General features: G+C 55.0%; 1 protein-coding gene across 1 annotated transcript; it reads right to left on the reverse strand.

The window, feature by feature from the left end:
* Positions 1 to 854: 854 nt before the first annotated feature.
* Positions 855 to 12,131, reverse strand: SLC35D1 (solute carrier family 35 member D1). The gene is made up of 12 exons (XM_086462176.1): positions 11,929 to 12,131; positions 11,317 to 11,350; positions 11,137 to 11,223; positions 10,757 to 10,824; positions 10,221 to 10,292; positions 9,547 to 9,615; positions 9,131 to 9,233; positions 8,485 to 8,577; positions 5,509 to 5,576; positions 5,086 to 5,164; positions 4,433 to 4,515; positions 855 to 3,599 (listed from the first exon to the last, which is right to left on the reverse strand). The coding sequence occupies exons 1-12, from the start codon at positions 12,129 to 12,131 to the stop codon at positions 3,491 to 3,493; spliced, it is 1,068 nt and encodes a 355-aa protein (XP_086318302.1). The 3' UTR covers positions 855 to 3,490.
* Positions 12,132 to 17,104: the final 4,973 nt, after the last annotated feature.

Consider the following 17,104-nt stretch of genomic DNA (forward strand, 5'->3'; position numbering starts at 1 on the left):
AAACTGCAGCCATAAAAATACCTTTCTGATTCAACTTTGAACTGTTTCTTTCATTCCCCTGAAACCAGGTCACTCTCACACCCTTTTCCCATAACACTGCTCCCAGGCTGTTGTGGGCGAGAGCTGGGCCTGACGGGGTGGGTTGTGCTGTCTGATTTAAGGTAAATGCCGCGTCAGGCACAGGAGGATGGAGACACGAGCAAGTTCAGTGCTGCTGCTGCTGCGGGCAGGCGGGACGAGGCAAGGCGGTGATGGGTGAGCTGTGGCTTACAGCTCACCAGTTCGTTTTTATTTCCCAATGAAGGGAATAAGTCATCCTAACACTGCTGCTAGTCCCAGCAGAACGCCCCAGCGCAGCAGGCAGGAGGTGCAGCAGGGCCGTGCGACAGCCCCCACCGTCGCGCAGGACCAGACGGTCGCTCTGGTTCCCACCCCGGGCACAGCGGCCCAACGGGAGGCAGCGACCTTGCAGACAGAGCTGGGGGGAAGCAGTGAGCACCTCCTGGGGTGCTCCAGCCACGCAGAACACCGCAGCTCCGGTGAGCTAGGGAGAAGGAAAGGTCCAAATTTTAGCAAAGCAGTAGGTTTTTTTCAGTTGTTGGGGTTTTTTTTCCTGCCATTAGATACTTTTCCATCCTCAAATTTTTAAAGCTGAAACCCCAAGAGGCTTCCCTCACACTGACCCACCCCTTCCACCACCGCCACCCAGAAGGGACAACCACAACCCCCAGCCTTTTCTTGCCTGCAAGGGCCAGCTCCTAGCAGAAGGCAAGAGCAGGCAGAGCAGGAGAAGGGAAGGTTATTGGTTTATTTGAAGCCAGTACAAAAATACATAGGCACATAAATTTTTTTTTTTTTTTTTGCTATCATCACTGACTGACAGATGAAGTCTGCCATACATTCAAATAAAAAGGTCACCCTTTTAATCACTAAAACAGTCATTTTGCAAATAGATTCTATATAGAAAAAATTTTAGTTGATTAATAGCATAGAAAATACTGTTGTAGGAACTGTGTTCGCTTTCCCAGTGTATACAATATCATCTAGACCCTGGCACTAAGGTGTGCCCAGTTACAAACAAAATAAGCTTTAAAAATATTTTATCGTTTGGACAACAAATCTAACCAGTAGATTCAAATAACAAACACAACAAAAAAAAATCAAAACAATCGACATCCTGACTGCAAACACCTCAGCACAGCAAAGTTACAAGCAAATGTGGCAAAAACATGATCTGCGGGTATTGCTGTTGTTGAAGGGAGCGAGCCCAATGCACAGGGGCTTTGGTCCGGTACAGTGCCAGTGCCAGCACGTGCTGGAGGGGGCTGCAGGGACTGGGGGAACCCAGGACAGGGGTGCTGGGAACCAGTGCAGGGACCAGTAGCCCCACCTGGAGCTGATGTGCGAGTAGCTCTGGGTTCTTCTGCACAGCAGGACGTATTTGTCATCTTTCCGTACAAAAAAAAGCAGAGCTCTGCAGCTGATGGCAAAGCGGAGGTCTTACTGAAATTTAGGAAACAATGAAAATGATTGGGGAATTTTTTTTTTCTTTCTCCAATTCTGCACTAGGAGGAGGGAGCCCCAGCGAAGGACTGCTCCTCGCTCCAGGGCACCCTGACTCAGTCCTCTGTGCTGCCATTTGTGTGCCTCACAAATACCATAACCACACCAAGCCACTGCTACACCCACCCAGCACCTGCTGCCCCCAGCTGGGAGCCCTCCCAGAGGGAAGACCCCCAGCTCTGGCAAGGAGACATCGGCTCCAGCCTGCCTGGCCAGAAGGACTCAGGGACAGGCTTTGGGAGCAGGCAGCAGCGCAGGGGGCAGGCAGCCTCACTCCACCTCTTTACAGAAATCCTCAGTCACATATAAAAACTTCAATGTTAAGCACTCTAATAAATGCAGCTTTGCCAAGCAGCAGGTAGGTTTGGTTTTTTGTTTTTAAGCAAATATCTTCCAGTAACAAATTCTAGTGTCTATAGAAGTTATTTTCCTGGTTACCAAAGGAACATATACAAAAAAAAAACCCACCCTCATAAATTGGTTTTACCAAAGTTATTTTTTTTAACCAACGTTATGAACAATTCTTCTTAAACCAAAAGACAATCCAAGGAGAGACCTAGAAAGAAGTGCTGTGTCAGAAAACCTTTAAAAAATAATCAGTTAACACTGCCTGACATATTAAAAATCCCATTCTTTTAACGTATCACAAAACAAAGGCGACTTACTTACTACATCAAAAACAACCCAACTGTGGGACAGGGCTTGGCCAAAGCTGAGGCGCTGCAGTGTAGACACACAGCATGTGTGCTTGGTGCTGCGGGGCCGAGCAGCAGCACCCGCTGAGCCACCCACCCCACCAGTTTCCCACTAACTTGCCAAAACAACCCCTTTCAAGTCCCTGTGCCCCTTGCGGGGTGCTGAGGGGTGGGAAGGGGATTGCAGGGGCAGGAGCAGCAGAATTTGCTTTGCAGCTGATTTTTCTGGCCTGAGGGAGGAGGCTCTGCGTACCAGGTGGGACATCAGCTCTCCTGCAAACCCTGCAGCTAGTCCCTGTTGGAGCCGAAGTGCCCTGCGAGGGTTCCTGCACTGGGGGCCAGCCCTGGCACAGCCAGCAGCTTTCCTAAATCCAAAGGTTTCTGACCCCAGGGTGGTTTGAGGGAGGCTGCCGGCCCTGCCGAGCTCACTGGTGGCAGGTAAAACCTTCACACTGGGAACCTGCCTCAGCCTCGTAAAAGCTACCTTGGGTGTGAAAGTGAGGGGTGGATGGTTGCAGGGCTCCTCGAAACCAAGTTTTAACCCAGCTTAATTAAAAAAACCCAAACACCCACACAAAACAACTAACAACTGTAAGTTCAGAGAGCACTGTGCATTTAACAAAGGGGTTTTGGCCCAAATCAGGAGCACCCTGCAGAAGCAGCTTTGCTGGGGGGATACCAGCACTTGCCTCGCCTGGGCTGCAACACCGCAGCTCCCCTCTCTCTGCTCCTCTCCCCCAGGCAGAGGAGGGGTTCGCCTGCCCCTTGGGGCAGGATCTGTGCCAGGTACCATGGCCTCACCTTCCTGTAGCAGCAGCAGCAGGACATGCTGCCTGGCCAGAGGAACCGAGCTGGGGGAGGCGTGGAGCAGAGCCAGCCCCAGCACCCGTCCCCGGCTGGTGGCTGCACCGAGACAAGATGCAGCCGAGGACGCTCAGGGTACGGCCCTCAGAGCTCCGCGATTCAAACGTGTGTGCCGCTTGTGCCAGTCTCTACTGCCAAACCTCAGCATGATTAGAAACCCATTAATTCCTCACAATCAGACTTAATTAGATGTATTCTTCACTGCGCAGTCAGTTATCTTCCCAGTAATTTGTAAAGGCAGCAATCTAGATTGTGCAAATTAAGAACATCACCGTCACTCCATGGCAGACACTCCGTATTCCTTCCCGCATTCTGCTCGTGATCAGCTGAACAGAAATGGGTCGCTTCCAAAAAAAGCCTCTCCCTGGTCACACAGAGCTTTTTCCTTTAATATCCATCTTGATGCCGGCTTCGGACTGCTTGCTGATTTGCTCCTCTGTGAAAGTGATGTAGGAGTACACCAGGCTTCCAGCAATACTGCAAAACAGGGTCAGGTAGGAGAATGAGCCATCCCGGGTCAGGTACGAGAATGAGCCATCCCAGCTCAGAGCCACAGAGGCGACAGCGTGTTCACGGCTGGCTCCCTCCTGCATTGCACAAGGCAAACCTGCCACCAGCAGCCCGGAGCAGATGCTGCCTTTTACACCAGCATGTTTCTAAGTTCTATAGACCTGCCCTGGGCAGCCACAAACACCAGTTGCCAAAGTCAAGTCAGAACCGTGGGTATGCCAATGATCAAGGAGCTGCTGCAAGCATCAATTTGCAAGTCTCTGTTTTCCTTCTAAGAGCAGATATTTTGTTTGATTTGTACCCAAATGCTTGCTGGACCTGCTCCATCAGTGAAAGGATCCTGCTGAAGGACAGGGGGAGAACAGGGAGACCTTCCACAATACGGAAGTATCAGACCAGAAAGGAGACTTTTCCAAAAGCTGTGCTAAAATACCAGCTTAAATAAACCAAAAAAATACTTCTTTTGCTACCTTAATTACACAATTTGGATAAGCAACTCTGAGAACAACCTAACATTGGTGCCAAGACATGCTTGTGCATTCTCCTGGCTTTAAAACAAGCCCGGTCTGCCTGGGAGCTCCTCACAGCCCGAGCTGCAGGCAGGGACCAAGCAGCACTGCTGGCAGCACGGGGCTCACCCCAAGCTGTGCGATGTGGGTCAGCGCCATGCCGGCTCCTCTGATGCGGCACGAACACCAATCCACAGGTTTTTTGGGTTTGTGATTTTTTTTTTTTTTTTGAAAGAAGTGTTGAGACAGTCAAACTATTTCAGTTTCGTAACAACTTTCACTTGTTCTTACCTGATATTTAAACCAATGAAGTTCGTCCATGTAAAAATATAGTCTCCTCCAAAAAACATCCCAATATAGGTTATTAAAATATTCTGCAAGGGAAAAAAGATTTTTAGCAACAAGAGTGTAAGTTTCTATATAGCCCAAGACAAGCATTGCACCCCAGATGCAGACAGTGTGAAACAGGCAAGTGGTGGCAACACTGGATTCAAAATGGGCGGGTTTAGAGCTGCTGAACGGAGGCTTTGGTTGCTGGGGCCACAGCGCAGTGCAGCCGCCGGGCTGTGAGGCTTTTCCCCCCACTCCAGACCAGCCTCGGGCACTAAAACCCAGAACAACACCCAGAAGCACACGTCTTTTTGCAATTGGGGTTGTTGGGCCGAGGTGACCCACAGGATTGCAGCCATGTCTGGACGGTGCTGGGGTGGCACGAAGCGGGTGCAGTGAGGCTATGGATCCCCGAGGTGGTTCATGGCTTTCGCTGGAATAACGCCTGTGGGCAGGTACAAGGTGACCCAGCCACGAAGAGCTGGAGAGAGCCACAGCACCAGGCACGTCCTGAGTGCCCACTGAGCCCCACACCAAAGGCTAAAGCCGCTGTTTAGTCCAAGCCCACGGCAAGGATTATGGCACCGCTCGTAGAAGCAGAGAAAACCACTCACCTTAATGCAGCCAACTATTGTAGTTGTAAGAGCAGAATTATACTGAGTGCAAAGAACCGTGGAGTACATCAAAATAAACCTGCAGGAGAAAGAGCTGACATCAGGCTTTGAGCTTCGGGCACTGCTGTTCCCCTCTGCATCTCCCCCCTTCTTTTGTAGAGTGGGATTTATACCACCCCTTTTTGGCTAAACCTGCACTGAAGCAGGGTGGGAAATAACGTCCATCTGCCACAGCTCTCAGAAACAATGTCTTTATCAGGACTAAAGAGTTATTATTACTATTTTTTAACCCAGAATGGCTCAGGCCAACAGAATGCACTATTTCTGGAACAGAGACACCTCCCCTGCACCCAACTGCTTGCTGGCGGCTGCACCCCAGCCCTCAGAGGCGGCCGGCACCCACCGAGCAGCGTTCGTCCTTACCCCATTACACACGACAGGGTAAACTGCGCAACGAAGAGTGTGTCTGCCCAGCCCTGGTACTCCATTGCCTGCAAGAAACACACCCCGACCCTTAGAGGAGGAAGAAACGCAGTAATTTGCAGCAAGACAAGAGACAAAGCCCTGACATCGGCTTTCACATCACAGCAGGAAAAACCAAACGAAAACACAGCCCAGCGTGACACCCTGGGGCTGCGAGAAGGCCGAGCGTCCACACCAGCCCCACCTCCAGCCCGCAGCAGCACCCTGCACGGCCCTCCTGCAAAAAGCAGCAAGTAACAGTCCTACAAGCAGGAGGAACCGAGAAGGGCATTTCCCAGCCGGTGATTGTCCAGAATCACCCTCTTGCAATCCCTCCATTGCAAACTGCAACACTCAGACAGCACATCCTGGGGAACTGAACCTCTAGAGACAGGGGATTTCATGGTAGGAGCTTTTTCCTTGGCTTTTTTGTGTGCTTGCTTGTTTTAAAGTTACACTCCATGCAGCTGAATACATTTTTGCCAGCTGCAGGTCTAGGGAATGACTCCGAGGACAAACTCCAGCAGCAGGAGATGGTTTGGAGGGGGGACAGGGAGGGAGGCCAGAGGGTGGTGCTGCCGGCCAGGCTGGGGACACAGGTCAGAAGGAATCTCATGCAGCTCAACAAGGAGAAGTGCAAAATTCTGCCCCTGGGGAGGAACACCCCCCTGCACCAGGATGTGCTGGGGGCACCCAGCTGGGAAGCAGCTCTACAGAACAGCCCTGGGGTCCCTGTGGACACCGCGCTGAACACGAGCCAGCAATGTGCCCTTGCCGCAAAGAAGGGGAACAGCATCCTGGCAGCAGGTTGAGAGAGGGTCCTTCCCCTCTGCTCAGTGCTGGTGAGGCCACCCCTGGAGTGCTCGGTCCGGTGCTCTCAGCTTCCCAGTGCAAGAGAGACAGGGACACATTGAAGAGAGTCCAGAAAAGGGCCACGAGATGCTGAAGGGACTGGAGCATCTCGCTGGCGAGGAGAGGCTGGGACTGCTCAGCCTGGAGCAGAGCAGGCTCGGCGGGGGGGCTCTCCCCTGCAGTGAGGGTGCCGAGGGGACACAGCCAGGCTCTTCCAGTGGTGCCCAGCACCAGGACCAGGGGCCATGGGCACACACTGACACGCACGAGGGTCCCTCTGTATATCAGAAGGCACTTTTTCACTGTCGGGTGACCGAGCACCACCAGGGAGCTGATGGAGTGTCCCTCCCTGGAGATACCCAGAACCCAACCGTACGTGGTCCTGGGCCACCGGCTCTAGGGGGCTGGACCAGCTGAGCTCCAGAGGTCCCTGCCAACCCCCAGCAGTCGGTGATGCAGTGAGGAGGCAAGGGCACAACAAGGCAATAGCTGGTCCCCCCCACCTCCCCTCCCAGCGAGGTAGGGACTGGCACAGGGATAGAAGGGCTGCCAAGCACATGGGGATCCTGCCAGGCAGCTGGGATGGTGCTTTTCCAAAATGCCATCCTGGGGGGCAGGCAGCCCACCCCCTTCGCCGCCAGGAATTATGTGCAGGGATTTGCTCACCACTGTCAGCAAACCCATTTCTGCCTCTCACAAAGCGTGGCATGACAAGGCATCGTTACTTTTGACGCTTGTTAATGAACTACAAGATTTAACACATCCACGCGCACGAGTATTGTGGGAGGTTTTCCTATGCAAAACCACCCCCCACCCCTCCAGCACGGCCCCCCACGATGCAGCCCCCCCCATCCCAGCTCTGCCCCAGGAGCCATCCCCACGCCAGACACGTTCAGCTGCACGCCCTTCACAAGAGGGTTTTTCATCAGGCTGCAAAGGTGGAGTTTCCTGGCAGCAACCCCAACAGAGCGCATCTTTGTCTGCCTCTGGCTGCCAGGAGCTCAGCCAGGGAAAAAGAAGTTTATTCAGGGAAAAATGAAAAAAAAAAAAAAAAGGCAAAAAAAGAGGCAATTTGTCCACAGGCTGAACAGAGGCTGCACAGTGCAGCACAGAGCAACATTTTGCTCCCTGTCTGCCAGCTCCTGCTTATAAACGAGCACTTTATCCCCAAATACATCCCACCGAGTCACCCTTCCTGAAGGGCAGGGTCTGAGCTCCCCTCACCCCGTGCAATCACTTCTCCACGCTAATCACAGCTCATTATCTTAGTGACGGCTTACTGGGGTTCGTCAGCAGGGCAGTAAGCTCCTAATGAGGAAAAAAGCCACCGGGGGGGTGACACACAACAGGGGTGTCTTCTGGGGCCACCGGCACCCACAGCTGTCACCCATGGGGGAGGCAACACCTCCAACCTTTGACATCTGCCCTCCCTGCCCACGGAGAGGGGTGCCTGTGTGTGCAGACGTGAAAAGAGAGCGCCCTTGCTCAGGAGAGCCAAGCGAGTATAGCTGCATGTAAGGGAGTGCAATAATAGTAACAAAATAGAAGTTTCACATATACAGAACCGCATGTAAATCACGTTGCGCCCTGATGGGGCAGGACGGGCAAACCGACTCACATAATAATGGCCCCAGCAAGAGGGAAGGACAGACAGAGGTTTGAAGAAACTCATTTATTCTAAAAACACTCGACTTCTCTGTTTTAAATAATAATTTGGTTTCACTTAATGCTCTCGCACTTCCCCATTCCAGAAGCATTACAAAAACGCTTGAATGGAGCAATTCTGCGGATTTAAAGCCCAACGTAAGACTTACAGTTAGCTTCTGCTTACGTGGTTTTGGGGCAGCTACTCTACCACCCTTCACCCTAACCTCCTCCCTCAGATGCCGAGTCGTTCATATTTGCCAACTGGGGATAATGAACTCCTTTAGAGTTTCCCATTTTGAGTATTTCCCATTTTACGCAAGATGGCTATGTTACAGGAAAGTGCATTGTAATGACCAGTAGAACTTTCTTCTAACCAAACCATTCCACCCATCAGGTATCGTGCCAATAAAGATACACTTTTGGGGACAAGAATCCTACCTTCTGTGCATCTCCGGTGAAGTAGGCAATGGTCAAGGTGGGAAGGATCATAAACAGTGCATTGTAATAGAGCAGACCGTATTTTCCCAGCTCCTGGAAATAAGAAACATCTGTGTACTTAAGTTGGCTCCAAACAGGAACATAAAACCTTATTCATATTGCTACTGAACACTGGGTCTTGTGAGCTAAACCCATGTGGGATTCTCAGAGACAGCAAAGTTGAAGGGTGGTGGGTTTTATATATGTGTGTGTGTGTATATATATATATACACACATACACACGTAAATATTTATGATTTCATATATTTTTTAAAATATGTATTAATATATGTGCATATATACATATCTAAAACAGACTCAGGCAACCAGCTTGCAACGGGCTTTATGGTCACCATCAATCAAAACACCATTTCTTTGCTGTCACAAGGGACTGTGGTCGTAACCGGCCCAGGGGACATGGCTCCATTTGGCAACACCGGCACCGAGAGCAGCACAGCAGAATTGCCAAAACTTCCGGACAGGAGCTTTTGGGAGAGGGACGGGGTAGCACCAGGCGAGCCTCACCCCTTCGCCCACTCAGGTGCGTGGTGCTGCCGAAGCAAGCACAAGGCTGCGATGCCCAGAAGGAAGCCGAAGGTCAGCCTACCTTCGAATCCAGCTTCTGTTTCACGTAGGCACCGTTTGCAGCTGTTAAGGCGTCGTTAATAAGGATGAAAATATATCCTTCCAGATCGAATGCCAAGTCAGCACTGGGAAAGGAAAAAAAACGTAAGTTAAAGTTTTAAGCTGTGCAGAGCGTAAGACTTGCAAGATTCCTTCCACCTTCTGCTTAGCCAGGAAGTTGTCAGAAAAAGTTAATCATGGGCAGAGGGACAGGGATTTGTGTCGGGAAAACATTCTTTCCTACTAGAGAGCATGTCTGAGGGTAAGATAAAAAGACAGCATTTACTTTCTCTCTTCTTGGGACACACCGTGGTACTTGATTCACCTTCGCTTTGCTGGCTGGCCCACGCAGGGACCCTTCAGAGACACGGGAGCGGGGCCAGCAAACCAGGAGCTCACCTAGCAGCTACGAACGCACCGATGATCATGGCAAATACTGTCATCTGAATACTCCAAGAAAACTTCTTCCTGAAAAGAGAGGCAGGAGGACACCACCGTCACCCACAGTTAGATCCTCACTGTGAGCACCCTGGGGTGCAGCAGGGAGAAGCCTTTCCCTCCCAGCACACACAGAGCCGGTGGGAGAAAACCCCAAGGAAGCCAACTCGTGCAAAAGCAACAAGTAAAAGCAAGATGCGAAGCAGTTTTAGGGACTCTGCGGGTGCCCAGGTGGGGGAGACGCAGACAGGCACAACACCCTCTGCTTCCAGAGCTGTGCTGCACAGCCAGGCTGCTGCAAGCAGGGACAGAGCACATCCACCTTCCCCCATGCCTGGCAGCAACGCCTGGCACCTCGTCTCACTCTGGCTCCCTCCAGGCAGGCCGAGAGGCAGCGGGGAAAAGGGCTGGGCAGATCAAGGCAAGTAACACGCTGCTGCTCCTCTGTATCCGCTTCCTCCGCCCACCCTCGTTCCCTAAAACCCAGCTCAGAGCCAAAACCTCTGACCACGCAGCTCTCCAACACACAAAAGCTCAGACAACACCGCACATCATTCCAACACCTTCAGAGTTTTATAACTCTAACCAGTATCTGTCACCGAGAGCCCTGGAGAGAAGGGGATGGAAAAACTCACTTGAGTAAGAATCCTTCGGCAAACATGGTAAACAGGATGGAAAACCTTCGCAGGACGGTGAACATCGGCAGGCTGCAAGTGGAAGGTTCAGCAGGGTGAAAGGGTGTCGTCCCCACCCCAGCGCTGCCAAAACGCTGCTCTGTGGCCACCCATCTGAGCGGGTGCTGGGTAAGGGCTCCGGAGAACAGAGCCATCGGTGAGCCTGCCAGTTCCCTTATGGAAACGGTGTCACTCCCAAACCCAAAAAGGTCTATCTTATGGGTGGGGGGGTCCCCGAGAGCAGCCCCAAACCCTCACCCATAGTTGGCGAGGGCCAGATTCACGTCCCTCCCTACCCTCTGGCTGGGGGAAAGCGTTCGGAAACACACACGTGGCTTGTTTTAGCGTGGGCAGAGGACAAACTGTATTGCCCCGAGTGGCTCTTGCTCAGGTCACCCACACCCCTGCAAGGGCCTGGCAGCAGCTCCCCATAAACACCAGACCCCCCCACCAAGGACCCTGTTGTACCCCCCCCGGTGTACAAAAGCCATCCATACTTCAGTTTCTTTGTGCTGAACAGTCCCGTGATCTGGTTACCGAAGTACAGAAGAGGTAGAGGAAACGTCTAGAAAGTTAGAAAACGGATAATGCACCGTGAGTGACCAGAGTCAGCTCCCCAGCAGCACCCCCATTTTATAAATAGAAATGAAATTATTTCCACCCCGCGATGCAAACGTTCACACACACACACGTGTCCCAGCTCCTCAGCCCAGAGCTGCTCCGTGGCTGTGTGGCTCCTGGCGCAACGAGCACGGGCATCCCAGAAAGCCTGCAGTGCCCATGGGGGACGAGGGGCTGGGGCACAGACCACTGCCCAGCCTTGGGGCAGAGAAGAGGTGCCCAGGGAGGGGGCTAGGTGCCCGGGAGGGGGGCTTACCCGCCGGGGGACATGTCTGTCGAGGTCAGGGAACTTGACTACCCGCAGCGCCTTGCCCGCCCACAGCACCGCCACCGTCGCCAGCATCTGCAAGAAACTGGGGGTCAGCCCGACGGCCCCCCCACACGGGAGGGGGTCAAGGGGGACAGGATGGGATGGGACAAGGGGGGACCCACTCACCTGGCCCAGCCCCACGCACAGCGAGGAGGGGAACCTGCGGGCAGAGAGGAGACATCAGGGGGGGCACCCACCTTGGGGCAGGGGGGGAATCAGCAGCCATGCACCCCGCGCTGTGTGTGTGGGGAGGGGGTAGCAGCGGCCGCCAGCCCCCCCAACCTGCAGAGACCGTAGCCGTGGGGGCACTGCCCAGCCGAGCAGGGGGCCCCCACTGGAAGCGGGGGTGGGGGGGCACCCACGGGGGACTGGCAGTGCAATGGGCTCCTGGGCGGGAAAGGAGGAGTGTGCATTGCGGGGGGGGGGGGGGGGGGCAGCCCCACAGCAGCGGTGCCAAGGGGCCCAAGACGGGGGGGGCCCGGCCCCCAAGGATGAGGGATGCGGGGGGTGCCTTCTGGTGCGCAGCACCCAAGGGTGGGGGGGGTGCGAGCACAGACGGGAGGGGATGGGGGGGGGGGCGGGGGCAGCGCATGCACAGAGGTTGCCCCCTGGTCAAGGTGGGGCTGCACGGGGGTCCCGCACAGCGGAGGGGTGGGGGCATGCTGGGGGTGCAGAGACCCCCCCGGGATGGGGGGGGGGGGGGGGCGAGTGTCTCACGCCCAGGGTGCAAGGCCGTACCCGTAGGTGGTGAGGACGCTCTTGTTGACGACGACGATGAGGAAGGAGCTGAGCCCGTAGAAGGCCGCCGCCAGCAGCTTGAGGCAGAGCGTGAGGCCCGGCGCCGCCATGCCCCGCTCCGCATCGCCGGGCGCGGGGGCTCCCGCGGGGGCTCCCCCCTCGGCCCCGGCCGCCGGGCGTCTGCGCGCCGCCGCCGACGACATGGCTGCGGGGGCGGGGCCGGGGCGGGGGCGGGGGCGGGGACACGGGAGGGGCGGGGCCGCGGGGAGGGCGGGGGCGGGGGGAGGGGCTGGCGGGGGGAGGGGGATTGCACTGGGGGTTTGCGCGGGGGGGATTGCGTGGAGGAGTTGCACGGAGGGGGTTGCGGGGGGGGGAATTGCACGGGGGTCTGTCGTGGGGGGCATTACACGGGAGGGGATTGCACGAGGGCCTGGCATTGCAGGTTATGGCATTGCACAGGGGTTTGGCATAGGGGGCAAGGCATTGCACAGGGGTCTGGTGCGGGGGGCACGACGCAAGGGGCATCGCACAGGGGTCTGGTGCGGGGGAGCAGTGCGTGGAGGGGCATCACACAGCAATTGGGCACGGGAGGACACTGCAGAGAGGAGGAACGGGAGGGCATGGCATGGGGCAAGGGCATGGGGGCATTGCACAGGGCCTTGGGAGGGGGGTGGCACTGCTGTCGCCAGCACGGGCGGGCACCAGGGCTCAGCACCCTGCAGGGTGTTGCCCTTGGGTGACCCCGCACACAGGATTTTGGCACCAGGCCTTTCCCTCTCGGAGATTAAATCTTCCCTTCTGAGCCACGTTCTGACGAGTGGAAAAACCCCAAAATAAAGTGGCTTGAAAACAAAAAAAACCCCACCACCCTATAGGTTACATCAGGAAAAATGGCATTGTTCAGGATTTTGCTGGAAGACAAGAACTAACACATGCACCTAAGGCAGTCACTGCTGTGGTATCTGTTCTCCACCACCCACACGTCCCGCTTGCAGCCAGCACGGCGGCTTTCCTCCGGCAACACCAGCCAGGCTGGGGGCTCACGATGGGTGCCCACTGGAGCTGGGGACAACACACGGCTGGAGGGACAAAGCCAGCATGGGCGTCCACGGAGATGCTGCACTACGTGGGTGGCATAGGGGGGAGATGGAGGGTGGGCACAGGGGCTCGGAGGCTGGGTGCAGGGGGGGTTAGGGTGAGCCCCAGCTCAGCAGCCCCAGCACTTTGAGGTCATTCCCAATGGGAAGAGGGAAGGCAGCAGCGGGATGTGTGTTGCCCTTGGCTGTGGCAGTGTTTGCAGAGGAAACGGCACCTTTTTGAGAGCTTTATCCCCAATTATATCCCTGCTATGTCCAGACCTGCCTAGGCACAGCCAAACCCTGCAGCCTCCAGCATGAAACAGGGCGTCGTGGCCCTGTGGGCGTGAGCTGCTGCTCACCCTGGCGTGCTCCTGCTCGCCACGGTGCACTTGCCCTCACCCCCTTGCCTTGCAGTCGAAAAGCAAACTCTTTGCCCAAACTTCTATTTTCCTTGCTGATTCGTGTCCCCGCTGCTGCCCCACTCCCAGCGAAGGGGCCACTCCAGCACAGCTCACACCGGGCTGCAGGAAGGACAAACCGACTTTAAAGCCCAGGAGCAACTTTCTCATATGCAGGATGTCCTTCTAGCCAAAAACCACAGTCAAAAAAGCTTTCTCATTGGCATCACCTTCCTTGTTCCTGTGCTAAGTCCTGTCCATCCTTATCACTCTGCAGTGCGGGCTTGGACCTGGAGATATTTACTCCTCCAACAGCAAAGAGGAACCTAATCCCGCCCGGACTCAGGCGCCAGCGGGATTGACGCAAACAGCCCCAATTCCCAGGCCTGCCCTCCCATTGGCACGTCTGTCCCCCCAGCAGCACCGGTGACCCTACGGTGATGGACAGGGTGCTGCAGACCCCTGCGAACCCCACGGGGATGGTGTGGGGAAGCCCATGTGGGTGCAGTGTCCCCTGGCAGCGGCCACGGCACAAATGCCACAAATTTAAGGTTGAATATTTGGAGCTTGTGGGTGGACGGTTTTGGTTGGCACCAGAAGGTGCTGCTGCAATGATGCAGGCACAGTGAGAAGGGGACATGCCTGGGATGGCCGTACCCATGTCCCCCATGTTCCCCGTGCCAAGAACAGCTCTGGGTAGGACACAAGTGCTTCACTTTTGGCAGCAAAGCTCGTTCTGGCCCGACCTTTCCTTCCTGCTAAACAGAGCCTGTGACTCACCACGGTAATTTTAGTGTGCCGGGCCAGCACCACCAATGATAACAAATGTTAAATTAATCTGGTTTAATCTTAATTTCATTTGGTGACCAGCTCAGCCAGAGTTTTCTCCCCAGCACCAAATTGGTGATGACTCTGGGGCGGTGTGGACATCCCAGGGTTAAAGGCGGAAAAAGGGGCTTCAGATCCTGGTACCCTGCAGGAGACAAGGGCAGAGGGAAGGTCAGCGGAGGTGGTGGCAGGACCTAGTGGCGAGTCGGGGGGCTGGCGTGGGGGGTTGGAGCAGAGCAGGTTTCAGTAGCTGGTGAGGAAGTCTCTGTGAGATACAATTGCCTGCGCGGGGGTGGCCACATGGCTCAGGAAAGTCACGCTAGAGTGAAGGAGGGAGCAAGGCACCACGGCCCCCGTGCTCCCCCACATGTGTTCTTGGCTGCTTGAATTCAGGGCCAGCAGGTGCCCCCCAAAACGTGGGTGCTACTGGGGGTGGGGGGCGAAGGGGTGCAAGTGCTTAGTGCAACTGAGGCAGGTTGAGGGGCCCGAGGGAAAAGGGGGTACCTGACCCCTGCCCAGGGCTGGACGCAGCAGGGGTGCCACGGGGATGATCGGTTGGGCGAGCGTTTGGCTGAGGTGCACCCTGGGTCCCAAGGGAAACAGCACTGAGTGCTGAAGGCACCGTGCTGGGGTGTGCTGGGAGAAGCCATGTGCTGTGCCACTGCAATGCCATGCCACGCCGTGCCGTGCCACTGCCGTGCCGTGCCACTTCCATGCCATGCTGTGCCGTGCCAGTCTCTGGAATGACTCCTTTTGCAGCAGCAAAACTGCCTCTGGACATTGGGCTGTAAGGAAGACCTAAGCAAATCACAAAGAGCCCCGAAGGGAGGCACAATGGGGTTTGGAAAGCCTCAGAGGAAGGCCAAAGCAACTGGGATTCCTGGGAAAATGGGAAAGAGAAAGATGTGGGAAAGAGCCAGGCACAAGCACTTGTGCTGCTCCCCTCCTGCCCTGGGGCTGGCTGCAGCGGAGCACAAAGCCGCAGCTTGCTGTGGCCGCTCAGGAAGAGATAAGAAGACATGAGTTTAACTGGCACCAGAAAAGACTGATGGGCTGGGAAACACAGGAAGCAGCAGCTCATAGGGGCTGCGACACCCGTCCTGGGAAGGCACTGAGGTTGTCTGGGTGCTGGGGAGCAGCCACAAAGCACCGTGGCTTGGAGGCATGCTGCACCACACCCAGATGTGCTGTGCCGGCTCCAGATGGGCTGTGCCGGCTCCAGATGGGCTGTGCCAGCTCCAGATGTGCTGCCCTGGCTCCAGGTGTGCTTGCCCTCAGTGCTGTCCCAGCTCCAGATGTGCACACCCGCAGTACCGCCCCGGATCCAGATGACATAACCTGGCTCTGGATGTGCATGCTTGCCATGCTGCCCCAGCCCCAGATGTGCAGCCCTGGCCACCAGCTATGTTACCCCAAGCAGCCCTGCAGGGGGGGGCTGGGATTCCTTGGGGACCCTCCTCAGCTCTCTCCCCTCCATGCCAGGACTTGTCGAGCCTTGCTCACCCGTGAGGTGAGACCCCCCACAATTCTGCCTCTTGAAAATGGGTTTTGATAGATTAATAAGAATACTTTCATTACATAATCTGTTAAACACACCCATAATGTGCTGAAACTAAAATTCCCACCAAAACCCTCCCAGTCTTGCTCAGGCTGTGTAGAGCTATACCTGCAGATGCATTATATATGCTACTACAGCCACACGTTATAGCTTCAGCACACAGTGAGGCTTCACCCCTGCAGTGCCATCAGGTTAACACTCTTGCTTTCCCCCACTCTTCCCTTTCACCAAAAAACAGACCAGTCAAAACCCAGAGTTTGCTGGCAGAGAAAGGGTCTGCCTTGCTCCCAAGGCAGGGGGTGGGAAATTATGTTCCCTAATGCTTCCTCCTGCGAGGGCAGAGGCGGGTGAGCGGTGCGGTAGTGCCTGCGGTTGCAGCGTCTAATGAGGTTAACACTATTATTGAGGTTAACTCTTCAACCGATATGAAAAAGGAAGCCACGGGCTCTGCAGCCACGGAGGGGTTTGGGACGGAAAGCGTCGGGGCGGCCCCGAAGCCTTGGCTCCTTCTGCCTCCCACTCCCCCGCTGCGGGGGTCCGCAGTCTGTAGCATCCCTGGATGAGGTGGGGACTGGCACAAACAGAGGGGGTGACACTCGGTGCCAGTGAAAACAGGCTCAATCCTGAAGGAGTTTTTCATTGCAGGCTTCTGGGATCAGTAGAAAAATGTCCTTTTGCTGACGGAGCTCAGCCCGGCTGGACCCCTCCGCTGGGTTCCTGTCGCCTTGCACGCAGTGACCTGCTCATGAAAAAAATCCATTTGCAATGGACTTAAATTTGCTGGGGTGACTCCAAATTCTGTAACAACTTCAAGACTAAAAAGACACCACCCCCCCGAGGCTGTTCCTTTAAGGGATGCTGGGTTTTCCCATGGACTGACTCAGACTGGAAACTCTCAGTTTTTCTCGGCGCAGCTATCTAGGTCAGGTTTGCTGACAGTTGCTGATGCTTCTTGCCACGCTCAGCAGCCCTGGCCACAGCGACAGGCAGAGGGGCCTGGCAGCACATGTCCTGAGGACTGGCAAGGTAAGGAGCTCCCTGCACTGCCCAGCTTCCAGCCTGCTGGATTTAAAGCCAAAAAACATTCCCAGCTCGTGTTTCTTAGCTGCTGCTTATGTGCGTTAGCCACTCTGACACACATTGCCGGTAAAGATTTCACATGGTTTGGGCTTGCACAACCGGGATGGCTTTTTCCTTCTTCATTTGCTTCACATTTCTTTAGCATTAATGTACAAGGAGACTTTTTAATAGAGATGAAATCAAAGACTCATGTCTCTTGACAAGGGGAATGGTTTCATTCCTTCTGGCTTTGG

This window comes from Leptosomus discolor, chromosome 3 (assembly GCF_034619465.1).
Source record: "Leptosomus discolor isolate bLepDis1 chromosome 3, bLepDis1.hap2, whole genome shotgun sequence".
Classification (NCBI taxonomy): Eukaryota; Metazoa; Chordata; class Aves; order Leptosomiformes; family Leptosomidae; genus Leptosomus; species Leptosomus discolor.

Excerpts from the sequence above, each read along its gene's own strand:
- SLC35D1 (XM_086462176.1), bottom strand. The coding sequence starts at position 12,131 with ATGTCGTCGGCGGCGGCGCGCAGACGCCCGGCGGCCGGGGCCGAGGGG. Across the intron at positions 11,224-11,316 it reads TGTGCGTGGGGCTGGGCCAG|ATGCTGGCGACGGTGGCGGT; the intron begins GTGAGTGGGTCC and ends AGTTTCTTGCAG. Across the intron at positions 9,234-9,546 it reads GGTGCGTTCGTAGCTGCTAG|TGCTGACTTGGCATTCGATC; the intron begins GTGAGCTCCTGG and ends TTCCTTTCCCAG.